The sequence below is a fragment of the Tetrao urogallus genome, assembly GCF_951394365.1.
Source record: "Tetrao urogallus genome assembly, chromosome: 18".
NCBI lineage: Eukaryota > Metazoa > Chordata > Aves > Galliformes > Phasianidae > Tetrao > Tetrao urogallus.
The window spans coordinates 2,963,859-2,977,370 of record NC_136831.1 but is presented as its reverse complement, the minus strand read 5'-3'; the positions used below and the strand labels follow the sequence as shown (position 1 = coordinate 2,977,370).

The following is a 13,512-nucleotide window of genomic DNA, read 5'->3' as shown; positions in this document are numbered from 1 at the left end:
GGTCCCGGCTCCGCTCCGCGTACCCCCGCGAACACACACACACACCGGAAGAGCGCGGCGCGCAGGCGCAACGGGACAACCCGGCGGAAGGGCCCGCACTGCACCAAGCAGGCGCTGCCGAGGGCACCTCTGAGCGGGGCGAGGCGGGACGTGAGAGGGGCGCCTCTGTGAGGCGGTCCGTGCAGGGCCAGCGGGCGGTCGGTGGAGCGGGATTTCCTGCCACTCGGTGTGGCGGTTTGCTGCCCGCCAAGTGCCTCAGCGCCCCTCGGGCTGCTGGCTGAGATGTTCCCACGCTGTGGTGATGCTCACATCTCACGTGTCCGTAGTGTGAGAGAGATGTGTGTGTGAGTGAGGGGGGGAAGGGGAGTGAAGTCAGTACCACCGCGATTTTACGCCATTTCTACGCATTCTGAGGCAAACGCAGCCAGCGTGAATGTGGCGTAGCGCAGCCCCGGGCGTAGCACTGCTGTGTGGTGCGGGCGGAGCTGCGGGCAGCCCTCATGGCACAGCTTCCACTGCAACACCCACAGAGGATGTCCCCTAAAAGGCATCTGATGAACGTCCTTCTGAGAAAAAGTCCCACGTTCCAAAGGTTGTTGGCGGAATCGCCGCTTCTCGCTCCACACGCGTGCACAGACAGCGCAGGGAGGAGCTGTGGCAGAACGTGTGGGGCAGTGCAGCAGGCACGGGAGGTGCGTTTGGTTTCCATTTGACTTAGCGATGAAGTAGCTTCAAGGCCCCGTGCAGAGTTCAGTTTTTACAGCGTTTTTTCAGCAGGAGACCAGATGATTCTTTTTCCACAGTTCATTTAACTAATAAATCACTTATAATTGCAGTAAGTAGATCTGAATTTGGATCTCTGTCCTCTATAGGTGATACTACAGGTACTGCCTCGTTTGGGCTATTTTGCATGAAAGTTTCATTAGTGTGTGCTACCAACATTATGGATCGTGACTACGAGCTGGATGTTTACAAATGGCTGTTGTCAAATTTGAAGCAGAAGACGTAAACCACATTGTTCAAGCCTCGTTTGAAAGCCCAGGCTGTTAGCAGAGCTCCTGGATTTTGTATTTCTTTGTGTTCCACCGGGAAGTCAGGGTGTGTGAAATATGTGCCGTTAATGGAACGGAGCAAAAAAATTACATCGTTAGCTCCAGGAGATGGCACTGCGTCCTGCCTGCACTTCAGATGATATACATCGCCTTAAGATCTACGTTCAGAGCCAATGAAAACCTGAGGGGTTCTGCTCTTGTTATGAAACGCATTTCATAGTAGACCTCAATTCGTGTCCAACTGCCCCCAATATGGCATTTGATCACTCGTATCTTTGCAAATAAATTAGATGAAAGTGCAGGTGTGTCTTCTGCCACTGTGCAGAGCTTTATATTTCACGCTGCAGTCACAGGGCTTCCCTGCAAGCTGTGTTTTATGGCCATTCACTTGATAGAAGCAGCAATGTACACATGCCATGATTTATTCACAGTTACATAAGCGCTTGGCTTTCTTAGATGGCTTCAGAGTTAGCTGCCTGCGTAGAGTGAGGTGGAAATTAATAACAATTTATCTGAAACAATAAGGAAAAAACACTAGAAAAAAAAAGGTTTAGCTATCAGGAAGAAGAAAGAAAAGGCCTCCCCCAGCGGTCCTGGCTTTGTTGTTGAATTGGGAAGGAGACACTTTGTCACTGAACTTTGCATGCGGCATTTGAAAGTAAATAACTGAGACAAAAAAAAAAAAAAAAAAAAAAAGAAAACAGTTTTATTTGTGCAGCCAACTCGGCAGGCTGATAGCGACGGGCTGACCAGAAGGGAAATGGGTGAGGCCTTCACATCCTGTGCGGGTATCTCCCCTGCACACACTGCGCGCTGCTGTTGTAACGGAGCCGTGCGGGCAGCCCCGGCTGCGCCCTCGCAGAGCGCCGCCTCGCCTTGTCGTGCGGCCGGCAAAGCGCGTCCCAGCGGGGTGGGGGTGCGGCCGGCACAGCTCCTACAGCCCGCGGTGCCCCCGTCCCGGAGCCCCCTCCCCCAACCCGCGGCTCCCCGTGCCGGGACGCTTAAATCCGCCCCATTGGCGGCGGCCGCCGCCCGCCCTCCTTCCTGCCGCGCCGTGATGTCAGCCGCGCCCCCGCCGGGGCCGCCGCTCCGCGGCTCCATCCAGGCCGGCCGCAGCCCGCCCGCCCCCAGCCGCACCGCGGGGCCCCGCGGCCGCCGAGCGCTGCCCCGAGCCCAGCGGGAGCAGCGGCGGTCGGGGAGGAGGCGGGAGCCGCGCTCGGCAGCCGGGGGAGGAAGCGGCAGAAAAAGCCTTTGTCTCGGAAATCGGCGTCGCGGCTCTCCTGCCGGCGGGGCGACAGCCGCGTTCCGGCTCGCTCGGTCTTTTCGCCGCCCCGGGCATGTCTTGACACAGCAGCGAGAGGCCGCCGCTTTCGTGCGCTTCCGACGGATGTCTTTGAGCGTGCGACGGCGCTTCGGCTTCGAGACTTCTTTGTAGAGGTCCGTGCGTGTGCGAAATTCACATGATCGCGGGTTGAAGGAGGAAGAACGGGAAGAAAGGAGCGGTTGTGCTGCCGTTCTCCGCCCGCCCGGCTGCTCGCGGGGCTGCGCGGCGGACTCAGCGCCGAACGCGCACGGAGACGCGAGGGCACGAAGGCGATCCGCTGCCCCGCGCGCGGCTGCGGGCGCGAGCACTGCGCGGTATCGAGCGCTTCTCGGCTGGCCGCTCCGCACCGACGCACGGGAATATGCTGATGAAGGAGTACCGGATCTGCATGCCGCTCACCGTGGAGGAGGTAAGCTGCGCTCGGCTGCTCCCGGGCTCTTTTCTGCCGAGGAAGTTGGGGTCGGCTTCGCTGCGGGCGTTTGTCCTTCGTGTAACAAACTTGGGCTCGTGGCTGCCCGGAGAAGCACGTCTGCCGTGCAGGATAGAGGCGTCCTGCGGGAGCGGAGGTGACCGGAGAGTGTGAGAAGGCAGACGGTCAGCTCGGGGCTTCTGCAACCGGACGAGTGGGAGAGGAATTCGGTGCGCGCTTCGAGGGCTGTGCGGTCGGATCCCGAACCCGGGGGAGGTTTACCCGAAGCCCGCATTATAAACATATTCTCACCTTTGCTCAAAATAACCTTGTAGATAGAACTAGCACAGGTGGGGTACGCAGGCAGTAATTTATTGGCAAAACTTTGTTTTGTTTTGTTTTGTTTTGTTTTGTTTTTTTTTTTGTCATGTAACGAAACGGTTGGAAGTCACAGACTGCTTTTTCTCCGTGTTCTGAATTCACGTTCGGAACGCTACGCTTTATTTATCTGCTGACGCCCCGCACTCTACGTGCTTACAGCTCTAGGTGCGATAGCAGTACAGGTACAGCACGCGCACTGTACGTTCTTGCGCACACGCGCAGCGCACGCCCGGAGGCGCAGCAGTGCCGGTGTCCGCAGCCGAGCGCGGCGGGGCAGCGGCGGGGGCAGCCGTCGGCGCGCCCGGAGCCGTTTGGCCGCCAGGGGGCGCTCTGCCCGCAGGTGCCGCGGGCTGTGGCCTGCGCTGCCGTGCGGTTCGTGTTGTTGCGCCTTGAAGCCGCCGCGTATTGCCTTCGGGCTGCTCGTGCCTCGTGCTGGGAGCGGGACTCCGAGCCGCCGCGTGCCTGGGGGTACGTCGGTAGGCATCGCTTTTGTTTCTGGTGATTTTTCGACGGAGTTATAAAACGTGTTGTGCTGTTGTATGGTGGCTTTTCAATACACAATTTTATTTGGTTATTGTATTATGATAAAGTAGACCACATTTTATCTGAGCCAATTCAGACTACTGCGCTTGTGAACATCATCTCATAATGTCATCAGAAGGAAGCAGATCTAATTCATGTTAAGCGGATCTAAGTTTTATTAAACAAGCTTTCTGGGTAGAGAAAAGTTCAAAACGTTCCCTGTGCAGGAATGGCTGATGTGTGGTGGGACAGGAGGTGCTGGAAGCCTCCTGCTCTAAAGAATGTTCTCAGTTAGCAAAGGTACAGCTTCTAGTTTGTTCGACCTGGAATCTTCCAGGTCCTTAATCCAGGAACTGCAGGTGAGGTCCATTCACAGTGGACCTAGGGTGTGTCTGATACATGGCAAGAACTTCATTATTAATTATACAAACAATCCATGACAAAACTTTGAAACTTTCATAACTTTTTTTTTGTATTGTTTGCTTACAAAAAACGTCTTGCACTGTATTTCTCATAGCGCTCATCTTTGTGATGCCTCCTACAGTCTCTGAAGGTGGCATTGTATTTTGCCTTCAGTTCTACAGGAAGCACCAACGGTGTGTTTCTTCGGGTCTGTGTAGGAGGTGCATTAGGCAGCCGTGAGGAGAGCCTAAAGGCGCAATTACACAGCACTAATAGTGCTGTGGCACTATGCTGTGGTTCCTGTTCAATTCTGAGGCTCATCCATTAAAGGGAACTTTTATTGACAGGTTTTTAAGGGCTGTTACGTATACACTGTTGTAAGCTCCCAGCTTAGCCTTGAAATAATGTTGTGAAAGGAAATATCATGTGAACTTCCAAGCAAAATGACAACTACTGGAAGAACTATGCAGGTTAGGTCAGAACATGGCTGTTGGTTGAATAAGCCAACAACATTGCCAATTGGTCACTTTGTACTTCATTTGTGTTGCTACTGGATTGCATGTATGCAAATTCACTCCTTTTGTTAAAACTGAGACCTTACAAATTACAAACAGCCATTTCTTTTCAGCAATACATAAAGCAAGTTAAATCTGTTGCAGTAATTGCTTGGGATGTGTTGCCAAACTTCAGGCCAGCTGCAATTAATGAATAAGCTTGCTTCTTGGTTATTTCTCTTCTTGCATTTTTGTTTATTAGTTCATTCTTACAAATAGTTACATAATATAAGAGAGTATCATAAGAGGGTGCATTGTGTTGGCTTTATGAAGCATCATCTGTTGAAAACATGTTCTGCAGCAAATGAAAGGAGCACCGAGTCCTCCAGAGTAGCAAAGATGCTTAAAAGTTGTCCAACTCTTTCTCTGCAAATCAGAATTGTGTAATTCCTCATAGGAAGGATCATATGGTTTTGTGCCATAGAGGTGCCTTTATATGAAATCTGCCAGGTGAGCACGTTTGTGAGCTTCCACTTTGGAAGAGGTGAAGCGTGGTGAAGTTGGTGAAGTTGATTTATGTGGAAAGTGATATTTTTTAGGGGGAGTAGGTGGAAAGACATTTCTGCTGGATCATGTTGAAAGTGGAGTTGTTAGTGCTGTAAAATGCTAATAAAGATGTGATGCTGGGTCACATACGTTTTAAAGCTGCATGTAAATTACAGTAATCATCTTTTTCTTTACTTGAAAGTGGGATGGGTTTGTTCTGATCTATGTATGTGTAGGTAGTATCTAAACAAATGAAAACCAAACAAACAAAAACAGAATTTCTTTCCTTTGTTCTTTATCTCAAGCAAGATTATCTCTGCTGAAGTTGGTGGAACTGTGCCCATTCGATGCTGTAAACACAAGCTCAGTGAGTTCTGTGGGCAGTGCTGCCTGAGTGAGCTGCGCAGGAGCAGCTGTGCTGCCGGAGTGCAAACAAGCAGAGACCTGCAAAGTGTTCTTCAATGGAGATTGTGATTTACACCAAAGATCCTTTTAGCACTTACTTAGAAATGATGGCCTGAGGGGTGCTGTGATTCCTTTTTTTACCAGAAGCACCCAGCTTTTAGCTCACTTCAGAATTCTGAGCATTATAAATTCTCCCATTGTGGATTGTTTACATAAAATTATTTCAGCAATGTGCTTGTAAGCAGTATTTGTGTTCTCTGAATGTTGTGTGCACTTCTCCTTTGAAAGATTTCATGGTCGGCTGTTTTGTGTACAAAGAACTTGTTAAAGCATGTTTTATGCCTGAGCTCAATGAAAGCATTTGAAGTGTTTTATGCTGAGAGCTGCAGGTGGACAAACCCATCTGTCTGTGTACCGGAGAAACCCTCAGTGGGGTGTGAAGTGTATGACACATTGCTCTAAGCTACTGATACTCACTCTGCAGTTAATACAGACACATGAGGTCGTCTGAGCATTTTCTTTCCAGCTACAACCAAAGAACGTATTTTCACCAAAACGTAGATGTGTGCAACATCTGAAAAAGTGATGCAACATCTGAAAAAGTGATGTGTTGTTTGTAAGCAAGAGCATTAGGGGCAAGCAGGAGGTGAAATTCAGCTGTTGAGTTCACTTTTAATGACCTGTAAATCAAACAAATCGGGCCGTGTCAGGAACATGGCCTCTGCAGAAATACTTACTGTGGCAGTTTTGAGCTGATGCTGTCCAGCAGAAATGAAGGCTTGTTGTGTGATTTCACTTGAGTCTGAACTGGAGGCAGCTATAAGATAGCTATACTCTTACACTGATCCTTTTAGAAGTTAGTTACAGTGCTATGAGAAGTGCCACTTCTTTCTGTACTTGGTCATTCTTTTTGGAAGTGCCTTACAGGAACATGAGAATTTTTACCTTCTTTCTGCAGTTAATGGTGTGGAGGCTCTGCTGCGTTTGTCAGAGGGACAGACTCAATGACTGATCTCAAAAAGGTCTTTACTCCATTATGGACCCTTCAAAGAAATCCCTGCGTACAACTCCCCACAAACAGCTGATCTGGTCTTTTGTGCACGCTCCTGTCTTCTGCGTCACTGGACCTTGGCTGCTCTGTGCCCTTACATTGACCCAAAGCTCAGGGGCTGCGAGGAATCTTTGCAACAACACTGCAGATAAAATAAGTGAGTGAAAGCATCAGCACTTCTAGTACTAAGTAAGGCTTTTTCACTCTCTTTTGACACAGGACAGTCATAAGAATGAAGGAGTTGGCAGTGAGAACTGTATTTTGGTGTGGGAAGGAAGTGAATGCCTTGCCTTAGCCTGACCTTCCCATTGCAGCTGTGGCAACCTACACAGCAGTGAGGGCAGCTGACAGACCTACACTGCAAATCAGGAGACCGAAAATAACTGATTTTCTTCTCCACTCTCGTTTGCACATTGCAATACATTTCTTTGAGGGAAACAAGAAAACCTTTGTTCTTAGTTTTGGTGTAAATCATTAAAGAATCTATCAGTGCAGAGGATTAGGTATTACCTGAGGAACTCCAAACTCTGTCATGCATCTCTCTTCATCTCTGCTGCTCTCTTGTCTCTTCTTGTCAACACTTCTCCAAGGGGCATATACATACAGCAAATAATACTGCACATTTGATGTGGTGGCAAAATATAGGGGCACTTTTTGCATTTCTCTTAAAAGACAATGCAGCTTGATGGTGCTCTAGGCCAGTTTCTAGCTAAAGCACTATATGGATGTGTGGATGTATTCTGATGCTGTCAAGAACTCCCATGAAGTGTTTATCTTTGAACCATAAAGTAGATTTGGAAACTACGGAACAGAGAGAAGGGCACAAAATGTCAATAATGCCTTTTACAATGCAGTGCTTTGTTGGCATTTTTATTATTTATTTTCTGGGATGAACTTCAAGCTACTGAGAGCATGAAGTTCTTGTAAAAGTGGATGTGAATTCTGAAGGATCAGCACTTTGGAAATTGAGGCCCCTATCATTTATGTGCCTAATAATGAACACACTGACACCTTGATGTTATGTACTCTGGTATGCCAAGTGCATTTTCCTGGAGTGCAGTCTGTTCTTCTTTCTTGTGTGTCTAATTATAAGTTTAGAAATCAGATTTATACGTGTTTTCACCTGTTTTTTGACCGACTGCTTCTAGTGGAAATGCTGAGTCGGGGTCTGAGGCAGTGATGGAGCACCTGGTGGGAAGGCAGGGCCAACCCAGAGGAGCTCAGGTGCATGCATTGAACCTATGTGACCAGAAAGGTTAGGATCCACCCCTTCCCAGTTAGCAGTGGAGGCGAGGGCATCTCTTTCTGGAAGTCTGTGTATGCCTGAGGCCTTTTAAAGGTAAGCAGCTCTTTTCCTTCATTTCTGTATCTATGGCTGCTGCATTTGGGTTTGTTCTTGTTTGTTATAGCCAAAGACTTTGCCTCCCTATTGCTGTTATCGTCCTGTTGTAGCATTGCACTGCTTGTGTTAAATGTGCCAGGTGATTTATATCCTTTAAGGTATATAAAGCCCTTCAGGTTACAGGAAGAGAGGAAATTCTGTAATAACTAAGAAAGGTTAAAAATTGTCTTCCTCCGTGAGCATTCAGTTTGATTTTTGTGGTTTAAGTTTGTTAGCGATTGTGTTCTGAGCAAAAGGCTGCCTAGTCAAGTAGTGAAAAACCCATAGCATATAAGGATGATTCATTCACAGTGTTCTTCTTTGAGACTTACAGACAAGTACATTCCCTGGACTGTGCTCACAGAACTGAGTTCGTGTGCGTGCTGCAATGCAGGCAGGCTTTCCATCCTCACTGTGTAACGCGTGAGCAGCCATTAAATGCTGTATGGTTGGAGTTAGGTGCACATGTGAACCGTGCAGATGTACTCAGTAACTGTGGGTGTGGTAAACATTCTTGGTGACACAGAAAACTTCTTTATCGTCTACAATTATTATTTTAAAAATATTTTCCCACGTATTTCATCCTTGTCTTCTTTGGCTCATACGATGTCAGTGACGACCAGCAGTGTCTTTTGTAACACTCAATGCCTCGATCCCAAAGTGAAGCAAATTGGCATTTGCACTGCTTGGACATGAAGTCCTAAGAACATTGCATAGGGACACTGTGTGTTTATTTACCTGAAACTGCCAATATCTGCATATGTCTGGGAGGCACAGAAAGGTGCCGCAGGATTGCTGACCAGATTCCAATAGCAGTGAGGAAAAGGTGATTTTGATTTCAAGTTGAATCTGATGGATAAGCTGGAGGTAATTTGATCTTTGTCTTGTTTATCTCCTTCTCAGTTCATCTTTATTCCCAATTTTGGTTATAGGTGAGCAGCCAATTTTGAGTCCTTGGATATGTATTAAAATACTATTTTTGTTTTTGTAATGTGGAGTGCTGAAATGGAGGAGTGACATCTTAATGGCTTTTCTTGGAAGAATTTCTCTATCTTCCTTTTTTTTATTATTCCTGTTTGCGGTCAGAAAATGCCAAAGCAGTTTTGCATTCTATTAGTGTTGCATTTTCGTGGCTCTGATGCTGGTTTTACTGTGCGTGCGCTGCTGAACGTTTGCGTATGTTTGTGTGCGTGTTTAATTTAAAGCAGAAGCGGTCGTGTCCTGAGTTCACATGCGGAAATATTTGCAGATTGGGTTTGTTTAAAAAAAAATAAAAAATAAAAAAAAAACTTAAGCTCTGCAGAGAATTCGTGGTTGCTGTTTAGGAGCTCCTCAGCAGCACATCTGTTCTAATATTAGTTGTGCCTAAGTGATTTAGGAATAGTTGGGCTCTGTGGGAATTGTTTTTCTGTGAGCATGCTGTGTGCTTTATTTTCCGTTTCATCAGATTAAATGTCATATTAGGTTGACTCTGCTGCCCAATTAATGGCTGTTTAACTTTTTTTCTTCAGTAAAAATATTATTACAATTCATAACAAAATAATTATGTGATAATGGCCCTCCAGTATAACACACTGCTGCTGAATTGCTTGATTAACAATTGTTTGCTGATGACAGGCAGAAACACGATTAATTGTTAGGTGCATTTTCAGTTTCTTCTCTCAGTTTATCTAAAAGTTATTTAGAATACAAGGATAACCTTTAGTGCTGGTATTGCTAGGCTTCTTGATAGGCTACCAGTATATGCTGTGAGCCAAAAACCTCATAGTTATCAGAAAGGAAAAGGCAGTAATAATTTTGTTGTTAAGCCGAGCAGCTATTTTTCTTGTTATTACGTAGCAGGGTTTTGGAAGTAGTCTCACTTCGCAAGGCCTGTTGTGTGTATGCTGGTCCTAGGAGGTATCATCTGACCACCTGAAAGATACTTGGCAAATTAGTGCAGCCATTTATCTGATTTTGTCAGGTTGCTTTTAAAAGTGCAAGTATGATGACATTTAAATTATAATTTATTCAGTAAAGTAATTGTACTGTGACTTGACATAAGCCAACTGAAGGGCATGAAATGTGTGCATAATCAGTTTCAAGTAACCAGGCTGCTTCTTTTATCATATAGACCTGATCTAAAACTTCTTTAGTTCATAGTTCAGGGGATGAGCTTTTGTTTTGCTTCTCTGTGTGAAAGGAAAATCATTCAGTGGAATTCAGAGCTCATGATACCACTGAGAGATCCCTCGCTGATGTCAGAGAGGCCGATATCTCACCAAGTATGTATGACAAAACACACAGCACGTTTTTAGAATAGAAATGTTGGGAATTCAAATTCCATTTCAGTTGCATGGTGTAAATCTGAATTCCGCTGGCTGCAATGGGCTTATTCTGGGTTTCTATCAGAGTGATTGAAAGCAGACTTGAAGTAACAGCTGTAAATCAAAAGAAAACTTGTAAATTTCTCAGATCTGTGAATTTCAACAAGGAGGAACTCAAACAGACATCTCTAATTCATTAGGATTCTTGCCTACCTAAGGGGCATTTCATACAGGCAGATTGAGGCCCTGGATTTGTGTAAATCCAGTGATAATATCTCTGGGCTTAGCTGATGGAGTATACAGTTATTGATGTCCCCACGCTGCAAAACTGAGCAGTAATCTCCCAGTTCTCATCCTAACTTTGCACAAACTCCGATTCTTTTCTTTCTCCCATTTCCGTGTCCTCGGTCACACTCCAAATGTGGAAGCCCAGCCAAGGCCATGCGGCGGCCGGCCAGCTGGCAGCGAGTGCTGCTCCCCACTACTGCCTGCTGCAGAGCACAAGGAGCCGTACAGCACAACGAAACAATTGGTAGTTCAGCTCCCCCCTGAGTCCGAAGCCCAGGCTTGAATCTCATTGCTGTGTCAGTTTCCATGGATCTTTGCACCCAGGCAGAAGCTGAAGAGAGTATGGAGTTCAGGAATCTCTCACATACATCAGAGGGTTGCTCAGTTTATGTGCGTTTGTAAGCTATTTGCTTCTCACGTAAGCCCCTGGGTTTTTTTCATGGATGATTCAATATAAAAACATGTTTTCTTATTAAGGAGGCTCTTATACATTTGGGATATAAAGTTTTTTCCATTAACTTCAGTGGAACTGGAATAAAGGCCGTTGTTGGTTTTTTGTTCCCTCCCCCCCGCAGTTTTGCTATAGCTTATTTTCTCTATTCTCTGCTATCTTTTTCTTTTTTCTTTTGGCTAAACGTGAACTCAGCCAAGTGATGCTGAACTTCTTAATCAATCCTGAGTGGGCTTGAGATGAGGCAAACATTTTAGTGGAAATGTTATGTCATAGGAACAAATGCCCATGGATTAGTTAGTTTATTTCTAGGGCTGCACGGGCTATACATTGCTATTTATAAGCTATTTATAATTTAGGTTTCTCAAGCAGCCACGACTGTGTTTATGTTGCCATGGTGTTACTTGCCATTCTTGAGGGCGGATAGTAAATGCTGTAATTGAAAATAGATACTCCCACAGAAATAAGTGTAACAGGTGGCTATGTGTTTATTTAATCGTGCATCAAGCATAATACAGTTTAAATGTGGATACCTCTAATCCTGCCTCTTCACCAAGATGTTTTCAGGCATGTCAGTTTGTTTTTGGGGCTCAGAACTGGAGTAAACAACATCAATGGTTTGCACTGCGGCAATCAGAGCAATGCCGGTGGCAATCGGTGGTTGCCCTCTGCTTCAGACTCCAGAAAACAAATGTCCCTATGGGCATGGAAAGCAAATACAGCCACCCTCCACATCAGAGCATCTTAACCTTCTTCTGGGGACTGCAGTCTGAATAAAGGTTGAGTTCCTTAAGAACGTTTGAGGAAAAGTGGCTGCTGGTTCCATCTGATTTCCTCATATCAGCCTTCTGACCTTATCCCATTCCTTATTTTCCTTCAGTTGTCAACCATAACAAATCATAGTTCTGTTTTGAGGTCCACCCTGTCTTAATATAACATGGCTTAGTTTGATGTAAGCTTACACCCACCTTCCTGGCGCTGGTAACGCACATCCTGCAAAGGCAAAGCGATTCTCCCTCTCACAAGCAAAAGCTGTAAGAATGGCTTCTCCATCAAATCAGCAAAGTAATAGGAGTCTTTTACCTAAGGAGCTGAAGGATACAATTATATGAGGTGCTTTGCATAGAATAAAAAATGAATGGTTTAGCTCACAATAAACTTCGGTATCCTAAAACTACAAATGTGAGAGCTGAGGCACAAGAGGGCCTTGATGCTTTTTTTTTTTTTTTTTTTTTTTTCTTTTCCTGCATTTCCTTGGATTCTCAGTCATTGTTTGTAAAGATGTGTTCTAAAGCAGTCAAAACCTCGGCACCTTGATGTTAGTTGCATCAAACTAGAACCTGATCAGAGCAAGTCTGCTTGGGGAGATTCCCATTCAGTTTTGCATCTGCACAGGGTTAAGTCCCCCAATAAATCCTTTTTTCTCGCCCATTTCAGACCCCAAAATACGTATCCCGTGTGCAGATTGGTCTGCAGGTGAAAGATGTTTCCTGAAATTTTAAGCTGTGCATTTCTATGGAGCAGTTTTTTTTATCACTGGGGGTATTTCACAACTTCTCAGAACAGACTCCTCTTTTGATATTTTTCTTTCTGTGCATGGGATTCCCTCCCAGCCTCCTCTTGTCATTGTTTGTCCTCACCCATGCTTCTGTTGCTTTGTAGTTTTACCTCAATGACTCAACTTGGTCAAATCCTGGCTTTCTTAAAGACCACATCCCAGGCTGTATTTTGACGTGGTGTATCTGTTTGCTAATGCACTTGTGATGTGTGGAAGTTCAATATATATGCACAGACCATAGTTCAGCCCTTATTTTATAATACTTATATAATAATGTACTTCAAAATTTCATTTGGGAGAAGATAATTAGCTAACTTTTGCTGTCACATTTTAAAATACTTTCCTGATAAGAGCCTTTGAGGCTATTCTAATGATTTCTACTACGTTTGGTTGGCTTTGATGCTCGAGTTCTTCTTGTCCATCGCCGATTGCTTCTCCTCAGTCACAGCCATGGAAGGTAGAAGTTGAGGGGGTCAGAAGCCTTGTGCTTTGTTTGCGCTTTCATGACCAAACTTAAAGCATTTCTCATTCCATGTAGCTCTATTTTGTGGCTACAAATATTATGATACTTCTATCAAATTAAGCATAGAATTGTTAATTTCAGTACTGCCCGAAAATGTAAGTAATTGGTGTGAATGTGTACCTGCCTATTTTCAGCTGGGTATTTTGGAGCTGAGGTAATAAATCAACTGTGATCTGCGTGTTCTTAGATAGCATCACAAGAATGAAATGTTTGAGCTGTATGACTTAATGTAAATCAGATAATCGATCTTTCATGATGATTTAAAACCGTATCATTCTATTTTGTTTATCAACTGTTTGTCTCTATGAGGACGGCAGCTGTTGGAAAACTTGGGAGCTGTCAGTGAGAGCCTTACCCTGCCGTGTGTGATGAGGTCCTGTGGGAGGAGATCAGAAAGCAAATCTCATCAGGACTTCAGG

General features: G+C 45.6%; 1 protein-coding gene across 1 annotated transcript in view; it reads left to right on the top strand.

The window, feature by feature from the left end:
- Positions 1-2,737: 2,737 nt before the first annotated feature.
- PITPNC1 (phosphatidylinositol transfer protein cytoplasmic 1) overlaps positions 2,738-13,512 on the top strand; it is a gene marked incomplete at both ends in the record, with an annotated part of 66,906 nt that continues 56,131 nt past the window's right edge. Inside the window, one exon of the mRNA XM_079544222.1 lies at positions 2,738-2,785. Coding sequence (XP_079400348.1) covers positions 2,738-2,785 — 48 coding nt within the window. The remainder of the gene's footprint in view (positions 2,786-13,512) is intronic.